Here is a 14,205-nt window from a genome sequence, read left to right as displayed (position 1 = left end):
AACAAGTAGATCATGCTTGCAAGTGGTCATCCATGTTTTGAGGGTTAGCTTGAGCAGTCAGCTTCCTATACAGAAGTGTTTTCAGATGTGGCACCGGAGCTACCAGTCTTGCAGCTTCCTCAAAATACTACAGTTCATAGAATCACAGAATTGTCAGGGTTGGAAGGGACCTCAAGGATCATCAAGTTCCAATCCCCCTGCCATGGGCAGGGACATCTCACACTAGGTCAGGCTGCTCAAGCTGTCTCTCCTTTTCCATATTACCAGTGAATATAATTATACTGCAGAAAGTGACATACCTGCATGATAAAGACATGGTGTACCCCTGCAAGCAACCTCCTAGCTGCAGTGGAGCACAGAGTGTTATCTCTGCAGCAGCAGGATTCGGGCCCCCATTGTGTCAGGTTCTCTTTGAACACAGGAAGACAAAGGCAACCCCACCCCAAACCTCAATGGAATTACCTTAAAGCTACTTAAGGGATGCCTGCAGCTGACCTTAATGCTCAATGAGGTGAGCAGTTTTTCCTCAAGCTACAAGTGCTTGAGTGGTTCAAGAGGGCAGAGAAAGAACAAACAGCTGGCCATTTCATCCCTCACATCTCTGCTGCCTCTGTAGAGATATTCATCCCTGTCATCTGGAGACAACAAAAGACACCCAGCTGTGGGTGCTCAGACTAACTAGTGCAATCAAACTCCTTCCATGGACATGCCAAGCTTATCAGTACTCGTTGTTTGCTTTCCTTGGAGACAGGGTGCCTAGCTGCTCCCAAACAAGGAACCTTTGCCTCCAAGGATGGGACAGGAAACATCTTTTTGTCCTCTTTGTACAGCACTCACCACCATGAACTCTCCAGAGACTGAAGTCTTGTTATAGCTGAAACACCAAGAAGTTTCAGAGACCACAACCCAGACTCCTTAAGTAGGAATAGGACAACTGAATTGTAGAATTGTCAGGGTTGTAAGGGACCTCAAGGATCATCCAGTTCAAACCCCCCTGCCATGGGCAGGGACACCTCACACTACAGCAGGTTGCTCACAGCCACATCCAGCCTGGCCTTCAAAACCTCCAGGGATGAGGCTTCCAGCACCTCCCTGGGCAACCTGTGCCAGTCTCTCACCACCCTCATGGGGAAGAATTTCTTCCTAACATCCAATCTGAATCTACCCATTTCTTGTTGTTGTTTTTTCCATTTCCAGTCCTATCACTACCCAATAGCAATTGAGCAAGATTTTATCCATTTTTTATGTGACCAAGCAAGATTTTGAACACTTGTATATGTGATGCAGACTCCTTTTAGAAGATGCAAACTCCAGGATGATATTGTGAAGTCTCCTACTTTAGTGAGTCTCCTCACTACAAGAAGGACATTGAGGTGCTGGAGGGGGTCCAAAGAAGGACAACAAAGCTGGTGAAGGGTTTGGAGAAAAGGTTTTATGAGGAGCAGCTGAGGAAACTGGGCTTATTTAGTGTGGAGCAAAGGAGGTTGAGGGGAGACTTTCTCCACTCTAACCCTCAGAAAGGAGGTTGTTGTGAGGTGAGGGTTGGTCTCTTTTCCCACATAACTAGTGATAGAACAAGAGGAAATGGCCACAAGTTGTGCCAGGAGAGGTTTAGGTTAGATACTAGGAAGAATTTCTTTACTGAAAGAGTGGTCAGGCATTGGAATAGGTTGCTGTTACAGGGTGCTCCAAACCCCCTTCCCCCACCTCCATCAGCGGAGGTTTAATGGTTGAAGACAAAGGCGGGAAATCGCCTTTCCCGCCCCTGGGGGACAGGTGAAAGGCTCTGCTCTTCCCGCCGGGAGCTGAGGTCCCTCACAGGCACTCGCCCGTGAGGGGAAGCCCGCGCTGGGATCCGGAGCTGTGATTGGCTGGGCGCTTCCCGCCCGGTGCGTATCGGCCCTGGACACATCGCCCAGGAGAATCTTAATGACAACCTTAAATGTATCGTCTGGGCGCTCGTTTTGGCGCTCATTTTGGACTCACCCTGGATCCGTGGCGGAATTGGAGAGCTCAGCACTGGGACCTGGCTTCTCGCCACGGGTCCTGCCCTGGGCTCCTGCTCCCTGCGGCTGTGGGCTGGCACAGGCCGGCCGTGAGGCTTCCCTTGCGCTGCTCAGGCAGCGCTGCTGCAGGAGTTTGCCTCCTGGCAGCTGTGCCCAAGGACACTTGGATTTTGGCGGGGCTCTTTTCCTTCGGATTTGTGCCACGTTATCCACACCCCGGATTATAAACCTGCGGTTCTGGAGCCTGCCACCCAAGAGAGACTCTAGGGACCATCTCCAAATTCCTGCTCTGTCCCTGTGAGTACCACCTGCGTTCTCATCGGGATGCCCTAAGCTCCTGGCTTGCCTTCCTTTTATCAGTGGGGTGAAGCTGTTTGGGGCTTAGCTTTTTCTATTTTCTGAATTCTCTAAATTGTACTAAAGTTTAATGATAAATTAGCTGGTAAGGAAAGAGAACAAAGAATCAGTGAGTTCTGGTTGAAATATTTGGGATCTTGGCCACATCAGAATCTTAATCTTCAATTAGATGGTAGTTGTCAGGGGAGAAATGTGTTGGCTTTAGGACTTAAAACACCCACCAGGAGATTCTGAAGCAAAGTTGAGAATCCTTAGAATTCATCAGAATGCTAAAACTGAGTTTAGAATCTTATTCTTTGCAACCATTCATTAGCAGATTTTCCTTATGAGCTAAGAACTTCTTTCCTTTCCTTCTGGGGAGGGCTCCAAACAATCCTTGGAAGCGATGTATCATCACCACTCAGCTCTTCTGTGGCACTTCTCAGATCACACAACCCATTCTTGGTCCCAGAGTAGATCCATATTTCCACTTCAGCTGTGATCTTCAGCACTGACTCAAGTTTCCAGACCACTCATAGGACCTTTCACACAGCTGATGGATGGCTGCTTCATAAACAGAACACTGCATTAAATGCAAAGTCACTCCACCTCCTAGAGTTGCTCACCAGTGCAGAGGTTCACAAAAGTAAGCTTGTCACCTTGGTCCTGAGGCATAAATCCAGCTGACAGTTTTATTCCACTTTAAAACTCCAGCCACTCTGTCATATAAATACAGTTTGATGGAGAAATCTCACCACCTTCATGGCAATCATCAAAAACCTGCAAAAAAAAGCCCCCTGTCAGTAATTGTACACAGCAAGCATGATGTAATTACAAGGAACATGCTCACATTGGTTCTGCTCCTTTCCCAGGAGTAAAACAGTAGTCTCATAGGAAGAATCTGGGAAGTCCAATGCCAGCTCTGAGGAAGAGTAATCACAGAATCATAGAATTGTTTTGGTTGGGAAAGATCTTTGAAATCCTTGAATCCAACCATTTTCTAACTTTACCAAGCCTGGTGCTAAACCATGACCCTCAGCACCACATCTCTGTGTCTCTGAAACACCTCCAGGGATAGGGATTCAACCACCTCCTTGGGAAGCCTGTCCCAGTCTTTGAGAACCCTTTCAGTAAAGAAGTTTCATCTAATATCCAACCTAAACCTCTCCTGATGCAACACGATGCCATTTCCTCTCATCATATCACTTGTTCCCAGGGAGAAGAGACCAATGTCCACCTCACTCCAACCTCCTTTCAAGGAGTCGTGGAGAGCAAGGTGGTCTCCCCTGAGCTTCCTTTTCTCCAGGCATAACAACCCCAGTTCCCTCAGCTGCTCCTCACAAGAGCTCTCCAGAACCTTCACCAGTCTTCCCCTCATCCTCGTGGCCCTTCTCTGGACACGTTCCAGCACATCCATATCCTTCCTGTAATAGGGGTCCAGAACTGGATGCAGTACTCCAGGTGGGGTCATTACCTATTTACATAGAGGATTAGTTACTCACAGGGCAGAGTCCGCAGGGTGTCCTGACTAATCCAGTGGGTTGTATGAGAGGACTAACAGCTCTGTACAGCTTCATCTGCCCATCCACACTGCCTACTGTCCCTTCCTTTGCAGCAATGATTGTCATCTCCACCTTGCCGTCGTAGATCAGAGTATTTAAGATGGTTTCGATGTCTTCCATTGACAGCTCTACCTAAGGAACAATTTGTACAAGAAGTATTAGGACAGATGGGTGCCACTGAGTCTTGCAAGGAGTTAATGAGCAAACCCCAGCAGTAGCAAATGCTTGAGAGTTCTGACCTAGCAAAACAAATACCAATTCCTCCCACCTCTCAAGCTCTTTTGGATTACACCAGCCTCAGGTCACTGAAAAAAACAAAACTTCCCTAAGCACCTCAAATGTCTAGAGCCTCCTAAAATGATGTAGTTCCAGTTTTACAAGAAAATGATCATGAAAAGACAAAGACAAGGCTGCTGAAGATACACCAGTTGATGCTAAGAATTGTGGGACTTTTTCCTCCTGTTTCTGTTGTACTTTTTACCTCCCCTAAATCTGTCTGAAGCACATAGGCAGATGTGAAAGAAATTACAGAATCATAGAATGGTTTGGGTTAGCCTTAAAGATCACCTAGTTCCAACCCCCCTGCCATGGGCAGGGACACTTTCCACTAGACCAGGTAGCTCAAGGCCTCCTCCAACCTGGCCTTAAACACCTCCAGGGAGAGGGCGGCCACATCTCCCTGGGCAACCTGTCCCAGTGTTTCACCACCCTCACTGGAGAGCATTTTTTCCTAATCTCCAGTCTAAATCTCCCCTCTTCCTGCTTCAATTCATTCTCCTGCATCCTACTATTACAAGCCCTTGTAAAAAGTCCCTTCTCAGCTTTCTTGTAGCCCCCTTCAGGTACTGGAAGGTAGCTATAAAGTCTTCCCTGAAGCCTTTTCTTCTCCAGCACCAACTCTCACAGCCTGTCCCCATGGGAGAGCTGCCCTAGCCCTATGATAATCTTCATGTCCCTCACCCTGACCCACTCCAGCATTTTTATGTCCTTCTTGTGTTGGGGGCCCCAGAACTGGACACAGTACTCCAGGTGGGGTCTCTTGAGAGCAGAGAAGCAGAGTCACCTCCCTTGTCCTGCTGGTTACACTTCTTTTGATGTAGCCCAGCACACAATTTGCTTTATGGGCTGCCAGTGCACATTGCTGGCTCTTGTTGAGTTTTTCATTAACTGACCACCCCCAAGTCCTTCTTCAGACTTCTCTCAAACCACTCCTTGCCCAGCCTATCTTTGTGCTTGGGATTTCCCAGGTGCAGGATCTTACACTTGGCCTTTCTGAACTTCATGAGGTTGACATGGGTCCACCTCTCAAGCCTGTCCAAGTCCCTCTGGATGGCATATATATATATATATAGCACTTAAGTTATAAACCATAAAGGGTTGAGATGGTTAATGGCCAACTGACTCCAAGTAAATTTTACTCTACTGATAGGGACACAAATGCTAATTCCATTATACATTTTTGAAAGCCCACATGTATGAAGTATCCTGGAATCCCAATAACCCTCCTCAAGAAGAAATACAGCAGCAGAGTCCACCTCCACCATAGGAACTGGAGTTAATCATGCACTTGTAATTTAGAGGGTAGTAAGGTGAATCTGTTTCTGACCTTGCTGATCCCCAGTTCACAGATGTATTTCCACACCTCATGGGAGGAGGCAAAGGAGCTGTTCCTCTGTATCATGGGATTCTGTTTGCTGTCTCGAGCTGCCTCTGCCTGAGGAAAAAAAGCAGAGACAAGTTATAGTCAGTGCTCACTGCCAGAAGCCTCCTTCATGCTTCAGTTTCAGGCAGACATAAGTATAGATGTGGATTTCCAAGCCTTTTCTAGAACATGTTTTTATTCAGTGTGAAATTCACAAGGGTAGAGTCTGAGAAAGAACAACCCCGTGGACCAGGATAGGCTGGGGACTAACCTGCTGGACACCAGCACTCAGGAGAGAGACCTGGATGTCCTGGTGGATGGAAGGCTGACCATGAGTCAGCAATGTGGCCTTGTGGCCAAGAAGGCCAACGGCCAGGGGTGGATTAGAAGCCTGTAGTTAGTAGGTTGAGAGAGGTTCTCTTCCCACTCTACTATGCCACATCTGGAATGTTGTGTACAGTTCTGGGCCCCTCAGTTCAAGAAGGACTCCAGGGAACTGCCTGAAAGAGTCCAGCAGAGAGCCACAAAGATGATGAAGGCAGCGGAACATCTTCCTTCTGAGGAGAGACTGAGGGAACTGAGGCTCTTTAGCTTGAAGGAGAGGAGACTGAGGGGTGACCTCACTCATGTTGATAAAGATGTGCAGGGCAATGTCAGGAGGACAGAGCCAGGCTCTGCTCAGTGATGTCAAATGATAGGACAAGGGGCAGTGGGTGCAAGCTGGAGCTGAGGAGGTTCCATGTGAATATAAGGAAAAGCTTTTTCACTGTGAGGGTGACAAAACACTGGAACAGGCTGCTCAGAGAGGTTGTGGAGTCTCCTCTGGAGACATTCAAAACCCAGACATATTCCTGTGTGACCTCCTCTAGGTGATGCTGCTCTTGCAGGGGAATTGGACTGGATGATCTTTCAAGGGCTCTTCCAACCCCTAACATTCTGTGATTCTGTAATGGCCGACACTGGAAACTGAAGCCTTGCCAGTCACTGGTTTTATAAAATACAAGGTGACTTCAGTGGTGGCACTCACCTTACTCTGTAGGAATTTGAAACACTGTTGGTTTAATACCTCCACAAATTCAGACTCAAAGTCTTGGTCACTGTACCAAGCCCCACCAGTCACAGAGCGGTCAGGCTGCAGGTTATACAGCATGTATACCTTCTTCTTGGATGCCTGTTGGAGACAAATGCACAGCTCTTCAAGTCCCCCTTAAGAGAAGGAAGATTTAAGACATGGTTTAGCACAAGCCTTGGTAGAGCTGGAGAATGTTTGATGATCTTAAAGATCTTTTCCAAGCAGAACAGCTCTATGATTTTATTTTTATTGAAGAAGTCACTGAAATAAAATAGAGGAACTAAGAGTAAGCCAGAATCGCGTGTCTTAGAAACTGTTCAAACAACACAAATCCAGTGTATGAGCTAGGTAACTGAAAAGGACTCCAGGGGGAAAGGAGAAGGCTGAGATGGCTTCAGTATCCGAAACACCAAATTATGATACAGCAAAACTGGGACCAGTGGCAAAAAAAGGTAATTAGAAGCACATTGCTTATTTTAGCGGAGTCTGAGAGGAGAAAGGAGAAAATGGTGGGAGAAAAGAGAGTTAGGAACCAAAAAAACACAGGAGAATAAGGTATAAAAATAGGAGGACAAGAGAGAGCAGGATCTGATCCGTGACCCCACTCATCAGCTTGCTGGAATGAAAGTCATCAAACCCTTCCTGAGGTTGGTGTCTTGAAGACTGGATGTGGAAGGGAGGGAAAATGGTGAGAGAACTGCAGATTAGCAGCAAGCAGTGCAAAAGGCTTGAGAAGGGTAACAGAACTGTTACAACCAGTCATGTGCAATAACCAGTTGAGAGAACAAAACCTGCAACTGGATAGTAATACTGTGTGATCAGTAGCCTCTCCTATCTGTTACACCTCAAACCTGCACCCTAAAGAGTCAAACAGGTACACAATCAGTGTGAAACCCAGAAGCAGAATGAGGCTTCTCTGGCTTCCAAGTTCAAACACACAGAGCACACAGCAAACACCTGAAATAATTTCAAAGAAGTTGCAAAATACTCACTGCCACAGATTTAACTGCTTTAATTAGCTTCTTGCTTTCCAAGTTTTTCAGTATCTTGTTGATCTCTGTTAAAGGCAAATTACTTTTGTATCTAATGTCTCTGCTCCAAATACCTGGTTAAAAATCAGAGAAGAGAACAGAAATGAATAGGAGGAACCACTGGTTTCTGTACACACCCACAAACAAAAAGCCTCATCACAACATTGCTTGACTTGCATGGCAGTCATAAGATGTATCCTTGCTCCTGGCAAAAGCAGGGGAAGGGCAAGGGGATGGAACAAAGAAAACTGACAAAACCCAAGAAATGCATCCCACAGCAATGACACTCTCCTTCTGTCCTTTATCTCTCCTCCAAGAGCTCTTACAAGAGGACCCTGTTTCACTGCTAACATAAATACATCACAGAAATTTGCCCAGAGAGGTTGTGGAATCTCCTTCTCCAGGGACATTCAAAACCCGCCTGGACATGTTCCTGTGTGACCTACTCTAGGTGATGCTGCGCCGGCAGGGAGGTTGGACTGGCTGATCTTTCATGGTCCCTTCCAACCCTTAACGTTCTGTGATTCTGTGTGTGAGATGTTCTTGTAGTTTGAGAGAATTAGTGTTTGCTTCCACCAAAAATATGCAGCCAGTTCTACCTGCCATCTCTCCACCACACTGTGCAATGACTGCTGAAAAAAAAATCCTGGTTACTGGTAGTTCCTGCATCTGTTCAATCTGATAAAGATTACCACCTTTTCTTTGAACAAGTGACTGTTCTGTGGATTCCTCTGCCTGACAGCCCCACAGGTAACTACTAATCCACATTCCAAATATTCTGAAAGAGTTCTCCTCCACAGTTAGCCAGGACAGGTTGTTATTGTAATAGAGAAACATGTCATCTTCTCCTTTTTGTTTTTAAAAGCACTAGATACAGACCTGACATGGGGACTCTGGATTTCATTTTTGTACTGTATGGAAAAGCATTTTGCAGTCTGGACAGGAGCAGTTCCATAAGAAGAGTTAGTACCATTCGCAATTATGATCTGTTTCATCACAGAATGCATCAGGTTGGAAAGGACATTCAAAGGTCAGCTTGTCGAAACCCCCAACAGTGAGCAGGGACATCTCCAGCTAGATCAGGGTGCTCAGGGCTCTATCAAGTTTGACTTTGAATGTCTCCAGGGATGGGGCCTCAACCACATCTCCCCGTTCCAGCATTTTCACCACTTTCATTGTGAAGAACTTTGTCCTAATGTCCAGCTGAAATCTACCCTGCTTCAGTTTCAAATCATTGCCCCTTGTCCTATCACCACAGGCCCTTCTAAACAGACCCTCCCCAGCCTGCCTGTAGGCGCCCTTCAGATATTGAATGTAGCTATAAGGTCTCTGCAGAGCTTTCTCTTCTCTGGGCTGAACAGCCCAAACTCTTTCAGCCTGTCTGCACAGGAGAGGTGCTCCAGCCCTCCAATCATCTTTGTGGCCCTCCTCTGCCCTTTCTGAGTTGATGAAGACTCCAGAGCTGGACACAGTACTCCAGGTGAGGCCTCACCAGAGCAGAGTGGCACAATCACCTCTCTGGATCTGCTGGCCATGCTTCTTTTGATGCAGCCCAAGATGTGATTTGCCTTCTGGGCTGTAAGTGCACACTGTTGGCTCATGCCCAGCTTCCTACCAGTCACCCCAAGTCCTTTTCTGCAGGGACCTACCTTTGTTGCCTGCATCTTCTATAATTTGGTAAACCAGCTTCTCTTGATTGTCAGAGCCTTTCATTTTACTGTAAAGTAAGACAGAAACCAGGATTTGTTTGAAAGTGAAAATAATCTTGTCTCCAAAGAGAGCATCTGCAAAGGGACAGTGGTGTGCTCCCACCACCCAAACAAAACCCTCTGTTCAGTAGAAATCACTACAGCTAAAGCAGTTTTCACCATGTTCAGCCAGCCAGCATGAGGCTTACCTTGCATTTTGAGACTCTTTGATTCTATAAAGGAGACCAGCATTGCTCCTGAGAAGGTCCAGTTGCCCCTAGGAGAGATAAGCACAATGCATTTACTTTCCTTCAAATAGCTTCTTTAAAGACTGTGGCAAAAATCTTCTGCTATCTCTTCTTCTAATTAAAACCCTTATTCCATGCCAACTGAATATAGAAAAGGGAAAAGTAACATTGCTAACTGAGTACAGAAAAGGGAAAACCAACATTTCTAGCTGAATATAGGAAAGGGAAAACCAACATTTCTAACCACTGGAAACAAAGACTCCCTCGAGAATATTTCTTCCCTGCAAGTGTAGTAATACTCTTGAGGATATTTTTTCCCCTGACAACTATCCATTTATCATCAGTTTCAGAAAGAAGAAACACACTTCCTAACCCTTCCCACAATACATCTGCACTTCTATTATTTCTCCTAACTTTCACATTGCATGAGAGACATCAAGTTCTTGGATACTTTGCTCTCACTTTCCACTAAAAGTCTCATTTGCTTGGCTGCCCAGAAATTGTACTGGAGCTGTACTGCACAAACTTTGAATACTTGTGGACAGTTACCTTAGATAAAGTAATACAGAGGAGAAACAAAAGCAAAGAGGTCTGGACATATCAAAAACCCAAACATGATACTTCTCAGTGGAAACTTGTTCAGCTAGAATCCCTCAGGGATAGACACACTCATGTTAAGTTTGTCTTACAGAATGGAAAGAGTAAATTGGGGTATGCTTTAGTTTGCTTTGGCAATCATCAGCACTTATGGCAACCGAAAGTAAGTTATGGTAACTGTAGAATAGAATAGAATAGACCAGACCAGGTTGGAAGAGACCTTCAAGATCATCGTGTCCAGCCCATTATCCAACACCACCTAATCAACTAAACCATGCAACCAAGCACCCTATCAAGTCTCCTCCTACATGCTGTCAAATGCTACTAAATCCAAAAGCATGCATTTGCTAGCCCTTCCCAAGAGGTTGCTACCATGTGTGTGTACAAAGAGCACACCAGTTGGCTGGAATAACACGAGGCAAGTGGAATCACCATACCATGGAGAGCAGCCTGTTGATCGCCATGGCTCGCTGTTGGGCTTCCATATGAGGCATATCATTTTGAATCACCTGGTCTGTGATACCATGAGGGAACTGATGGCACAGCTCAATAATCCTGGGGGAGGAGAAAACAAGGTTTAAAAATCACATGTTGTGGCAGCCCAACCCAAATCCAAACAGTACTAGAGTCAGAGTGGAAGAGAGGGGAAAAGAGCAACCTCAGAGGAGAAGTACCCATGAACTTTCTTCATGGGTCATATGTGTTGAGGGAAGTGAGCATCTGCTCCCTGTGCTGACAAAGATGCTCCTACAAACACTGAATATTCTACCCCATTTTACTTTGATGTTGCCTTCGTTGTTAACAACATGGATTTAGAGCTCCCTGTACAGACAGTTCTGATGAGCTCGCCAGGCAGCAAATCTCGATGAAATATCTCTTGAGAGAAAAATTACTTCAGGCAGAAAAGCCACAATTTGCCTTTTCAGGAGCAGAAAAACACCTGTACAGCTAAAGGGAACCTGACCCCATCCCACTGCCACCTAAGCACGTAGAGTCTTGGAATGGTTTTGGTTGGGAACAATTTCTAAGATCATCGAGTCCGCCCGTCAGCCACCATGGCCAGTTAATCCTGTCTCAGTGCCACGTCCATACGTTTCTTGAACGCCTCCAGCGACGCTGACTGCACCACCTCCCTGGGCAACCTGTTCCAACGCACCTCCCATCCCCAGCACAAACACGAACTGTCCTAAAGAACAGCAAATATCTCCTTCAGGACCTGTTTACTGACCACCACCCGGTCCTCCACCAATTCCCCCCGCAAGGCAGAGGCCGCTTTCCTCACCGCTCGTGACACTTCCCTTTCCTCCCTGCCAAAGCCCCAGCACTTCCAGCCCTCCTTCCTCCGGCCGCCTCCCCCTCAACACACACACAGCCGCCGCTCACCTGCTCTCTATCTCCATGAGATCAGGAGCCTCCGGCTTCACCTTCACCTCCGCCATGACACCCACAGCCGCGCGCCGCCAGCCTGTGTCCGGCGCGGAGGGATGACGTCAGAGCCGCGCGGGGGTGATGGGCGGAGCTAGTTGCTACGCAATGGGACGCGGACCAATGGGCGGGGCTGGGATCGGGAGAGGAGCGAGCGCGGGCGAGCAGGAGCGCCGCGGTCTCGCCGGGGAGCGAGGCGGGTGGGCAGGGCCCTGGGCTGGGAACGAGCGAGGTGAGCAGGGCTCTACAGCAGCGGGGGCAGGGATCGGGTCGGAAGGGCAGGCTTGTGGGATCAAGTGGGGTGAGCAAGGGCCTCAGGAGCAAGGGATCGATTGGGCTGAGCAAGGGCCTCAGAGGCAGGGATGGAGTGGGGAGGGTAGGGCTGTGAGATGGGTTCAAGTAAGGTGAGCAAAGCTCTATAGCATGGATGGAGTGGGAAGGGCAGGGATGGAGTGGGAAGGGCAGGGATGGAGTGGGAAGGGCAGGGATCGGGTGGGGACAGCAGGCCTTGGGGTGGGGTCGAGTGAGGTGAGCAAGGGCCTCAGGAGCAGGGATCAGGTGGGGTGGGCAAGGCTATGGGACAGGATCAAGAAGGATGACAGAGGCTGTCCAGCAGCAGTGGAATGGGTTGGGCTGTGACATGAGGTGATCTGTCAGGGCAAGGGCAGACAGGACAAAGCCCATTGTAGGACAGAGTCCAAGCATGCTGGGGACACTGGCAGGGCAGGTTGTGTCCTCCCAGGGATGGGCTCTCTGAAAGATGAAATGGGTGTTGTGCTTTTGGTTCAGTGGTGCCAGGAGCAGGTCCTTGAGGAAAACTATTCTCTGTCCCCTCCTGTCAAGTAAAGGTCTCTCTCCCATGTCACTGCATGGAGACCAGGCGACACTGGCTGAGAACTGTTCACGCTCTCAAACTGCCAAGGAGATTGCTGCTCCAGGCAGCCAGGTGGCCAGCAGGTTGAAAGAGGTTCTCTTCCCCATCTGCTTTGCCCTGGGGAGGTGTCATCTGGAATACTGTGTCCAGTTCTGGGCTCCCCAGTTCAGGAGGGTCAGGGAACTACTGGAGAGAGCCCATCAGAGACCCATAAAGATGCAGAGGGGCCTGGAGCATCTCTCTTACTAGAAGAGGCAGAGAGACCTGGGGCTGTTTAGCCTGGAGAAGAGCAGACACAGGGGATCCTATTAATGGTGATCAATAGCTAAAGAGCAGGGATCAAGAGGATGCAGGGCTGGGCTGCAGGACCAAGGAGCAATAGACAAAAAGTGGAACACAGGTTTCACTTAAACATCAGGAAGAACTTTTTTGGAGGTGTTAGAGCACCAAAACAGGCTGTGGAGTCTCTTTGGAGACTTTCAAAACCCACCTGGATGCATTCTTCTGCAACCTGCTCCAGGTGAACCTACTCTAGGAGGGCAAGGGGACTTGATCTCCAGAGGTCCGTTCCTACCCCTACCATTCTGTGATTCTGTGCTACCTCAGCGTGGCCCCAGTAAGAGCATGGCCTAACAAACACCTCCCCTGGTGAATCAGTGCTTTGATGAGCAGTGCAAGAGACAGTTCTGGAGGATTGAAGGCTTGGTTATGAAACCAAATGCTTCGAGTGCAGACATGTTTCCTGGCCCTGAGTGTCAACCCTCAAGATCTGTAGTGTGCATTGTATTGTAAAGTACTATCACATCCAAATGCAATTTTTCATTCTTGTGTGAGATGATAGTGACTGTGTAAATCATGATAAGGCATGCTTGGCTCCTGCTGTGTAGCTAGTTCTTAACACAGCAGAAGGCTGAGATGAGCTTCAACAAGAGCTGTCTTGCTTTAGCCCTTTTCTGGACATCTTGTAGGTATTCAGGTGGCCACAAGGAAGCAAGAGGCTGGTTCCACACCTGCCACGATGAGGGTGGAAGGTACTTCACTGTCACTTACTCCTCTCAGCTATTGCTGATGATGTTAAATCTGTTTCATTTGAATCCATGGCAATCAGAATAGATCATGGGAGGCCAAAGTGGACTGAATGTGATGCTGCACATCTCAGGCTTTGCTCACAGTTCTGAATCAGGAAAATAAGGTGGAAGTGGGGTAGTCATTAGGATCTTGCTCCTTTTTTGATGCAAAACTCATGCAAAGAGACCTAACAGCTTAAAGAATACAGTATTCACACGTTTAAGAGAAAGACATGGGTGTGCTGGTTGAGAGCTGGCTGAACACAAGCCAGTGTGTGGCCAGAGAGCCAACAGCATGGTGACCTGGATCAGGAATAGTGTGACCAGCAGGACCAGGGAAGGGATTGTCCCTCTCTACTCAGCACTAGTATGACCACAACTTGAGTCCTGAGTTCAGTTTTAGGGCCTTCACTACAAGAAAGACATGGAGGTGCTGGAGCAGGTCCAGAGGAGGGCAACAAAGCTGGTGAAGGGTCTGGAGAACAGGTCTGGTGAGGAGCAGCTGAGGGAAATGGGACTGTTCAGTGGGGAAAAGAGGTGGCTGAGGGGAGACCTCATTGCTCTCTACAGCTCCCTTCTTCCCTGAAATGGTTCTCAATGAATGGAATAGGTTCCCCAGGGAGGGGGCTGAATCCCCTCCCTGGAGGTGTCTCAATG

The 14,205-nt window shown here is 47.8% G+C and overlaps 1 protein-coding gene across 2 annotated transcripts; it reads right to left on the bottom strand.

Moving 5' to 3' along the window:
- Positions 1-2,367: 2,367 nt before the first annotated feature.
- Positions 2,368-11,650, bottom strand: POLR3F (RNA polymerase III subunit F). 2 transcript variants are annotated; one of them, XM_054171010.1, is made up of 10 exons: positions 11,566-11,650; positions 10,620-10,737; positions 9,547-9,614; positions 9,299-9,366; positions 7,611-7,723; positions 6,574-6,717; positions 5,511-5,618; positions 3,845-4,036; positions 3,002-3,122; positions 2,368-2,925 (listed from the first exon to the last, which is right to left on the bottom strand). In XM_054171010.1, exons 1-9 carry the CDS (start codon positions 11,619-11,621, stop codon positions 3,045-3,047), a joined length of 945 nt encoding a protein of 314 aa, XP_054026985.1. In that variant the 5' UTR covers positions 11,622-11,650; the 3' UTR covers positions 2,368-2,925; positions 3,002-3,044. The 2 variants fall into 2 exon arrangements, with proteins under 2 accessions (XP_054026985.1, XP_009904232.2); XM_009905930.2 differs by having other exon boundaries at positions 2,368-3,122.
- Between the last annotated feature and the right edge of the window lie 2,555 nt (positions 11,651-14,205).

This window comes from Dryobates pubescens, chromosome 2 (genome assembly GCF_014839835.1).
Source record: "Dryobates pubescens isolate bDryPub1 chromosome 2, bDryPub1.pri, whole genome shotgun sequence".
Classification (NCBI taxonomy): domain Eukaryota; kingdom Metazoa; phylum Chordata; class Aves; order Piciformes; family Picidae; genus Dryobates; species Dryobates pubescens.
This window is presented reverse-complemented; position numbering and strand designations above follow the sequence as displayed.

Excerpts from the sequence above, each read along its gene's own strand:
- POLR3F (XM_009905930.2), bottom strand. The coding sequence starts at position 11,621 with ATGGCGGAGGTGAAGGTGAAGCCGGAGGCTCCTGATCTCATGGAGATA. Across the intron at positions 6,718-7,610 it reads AAGCAGTTAAATCTGTGGCA|GCATCCAAGAAGAAGGTATA; the intron begins GTGAGTATTTTG and ends TGTCTCCAACAG. Across the intron at positions 5,619-6,573 it reads TCAAATTCCTACAGAGTAAG|GCAGAGGCAGCTCGAGACAG; the intron begins GTGAGTGCCACC and ends TTTTTTCCTCAG.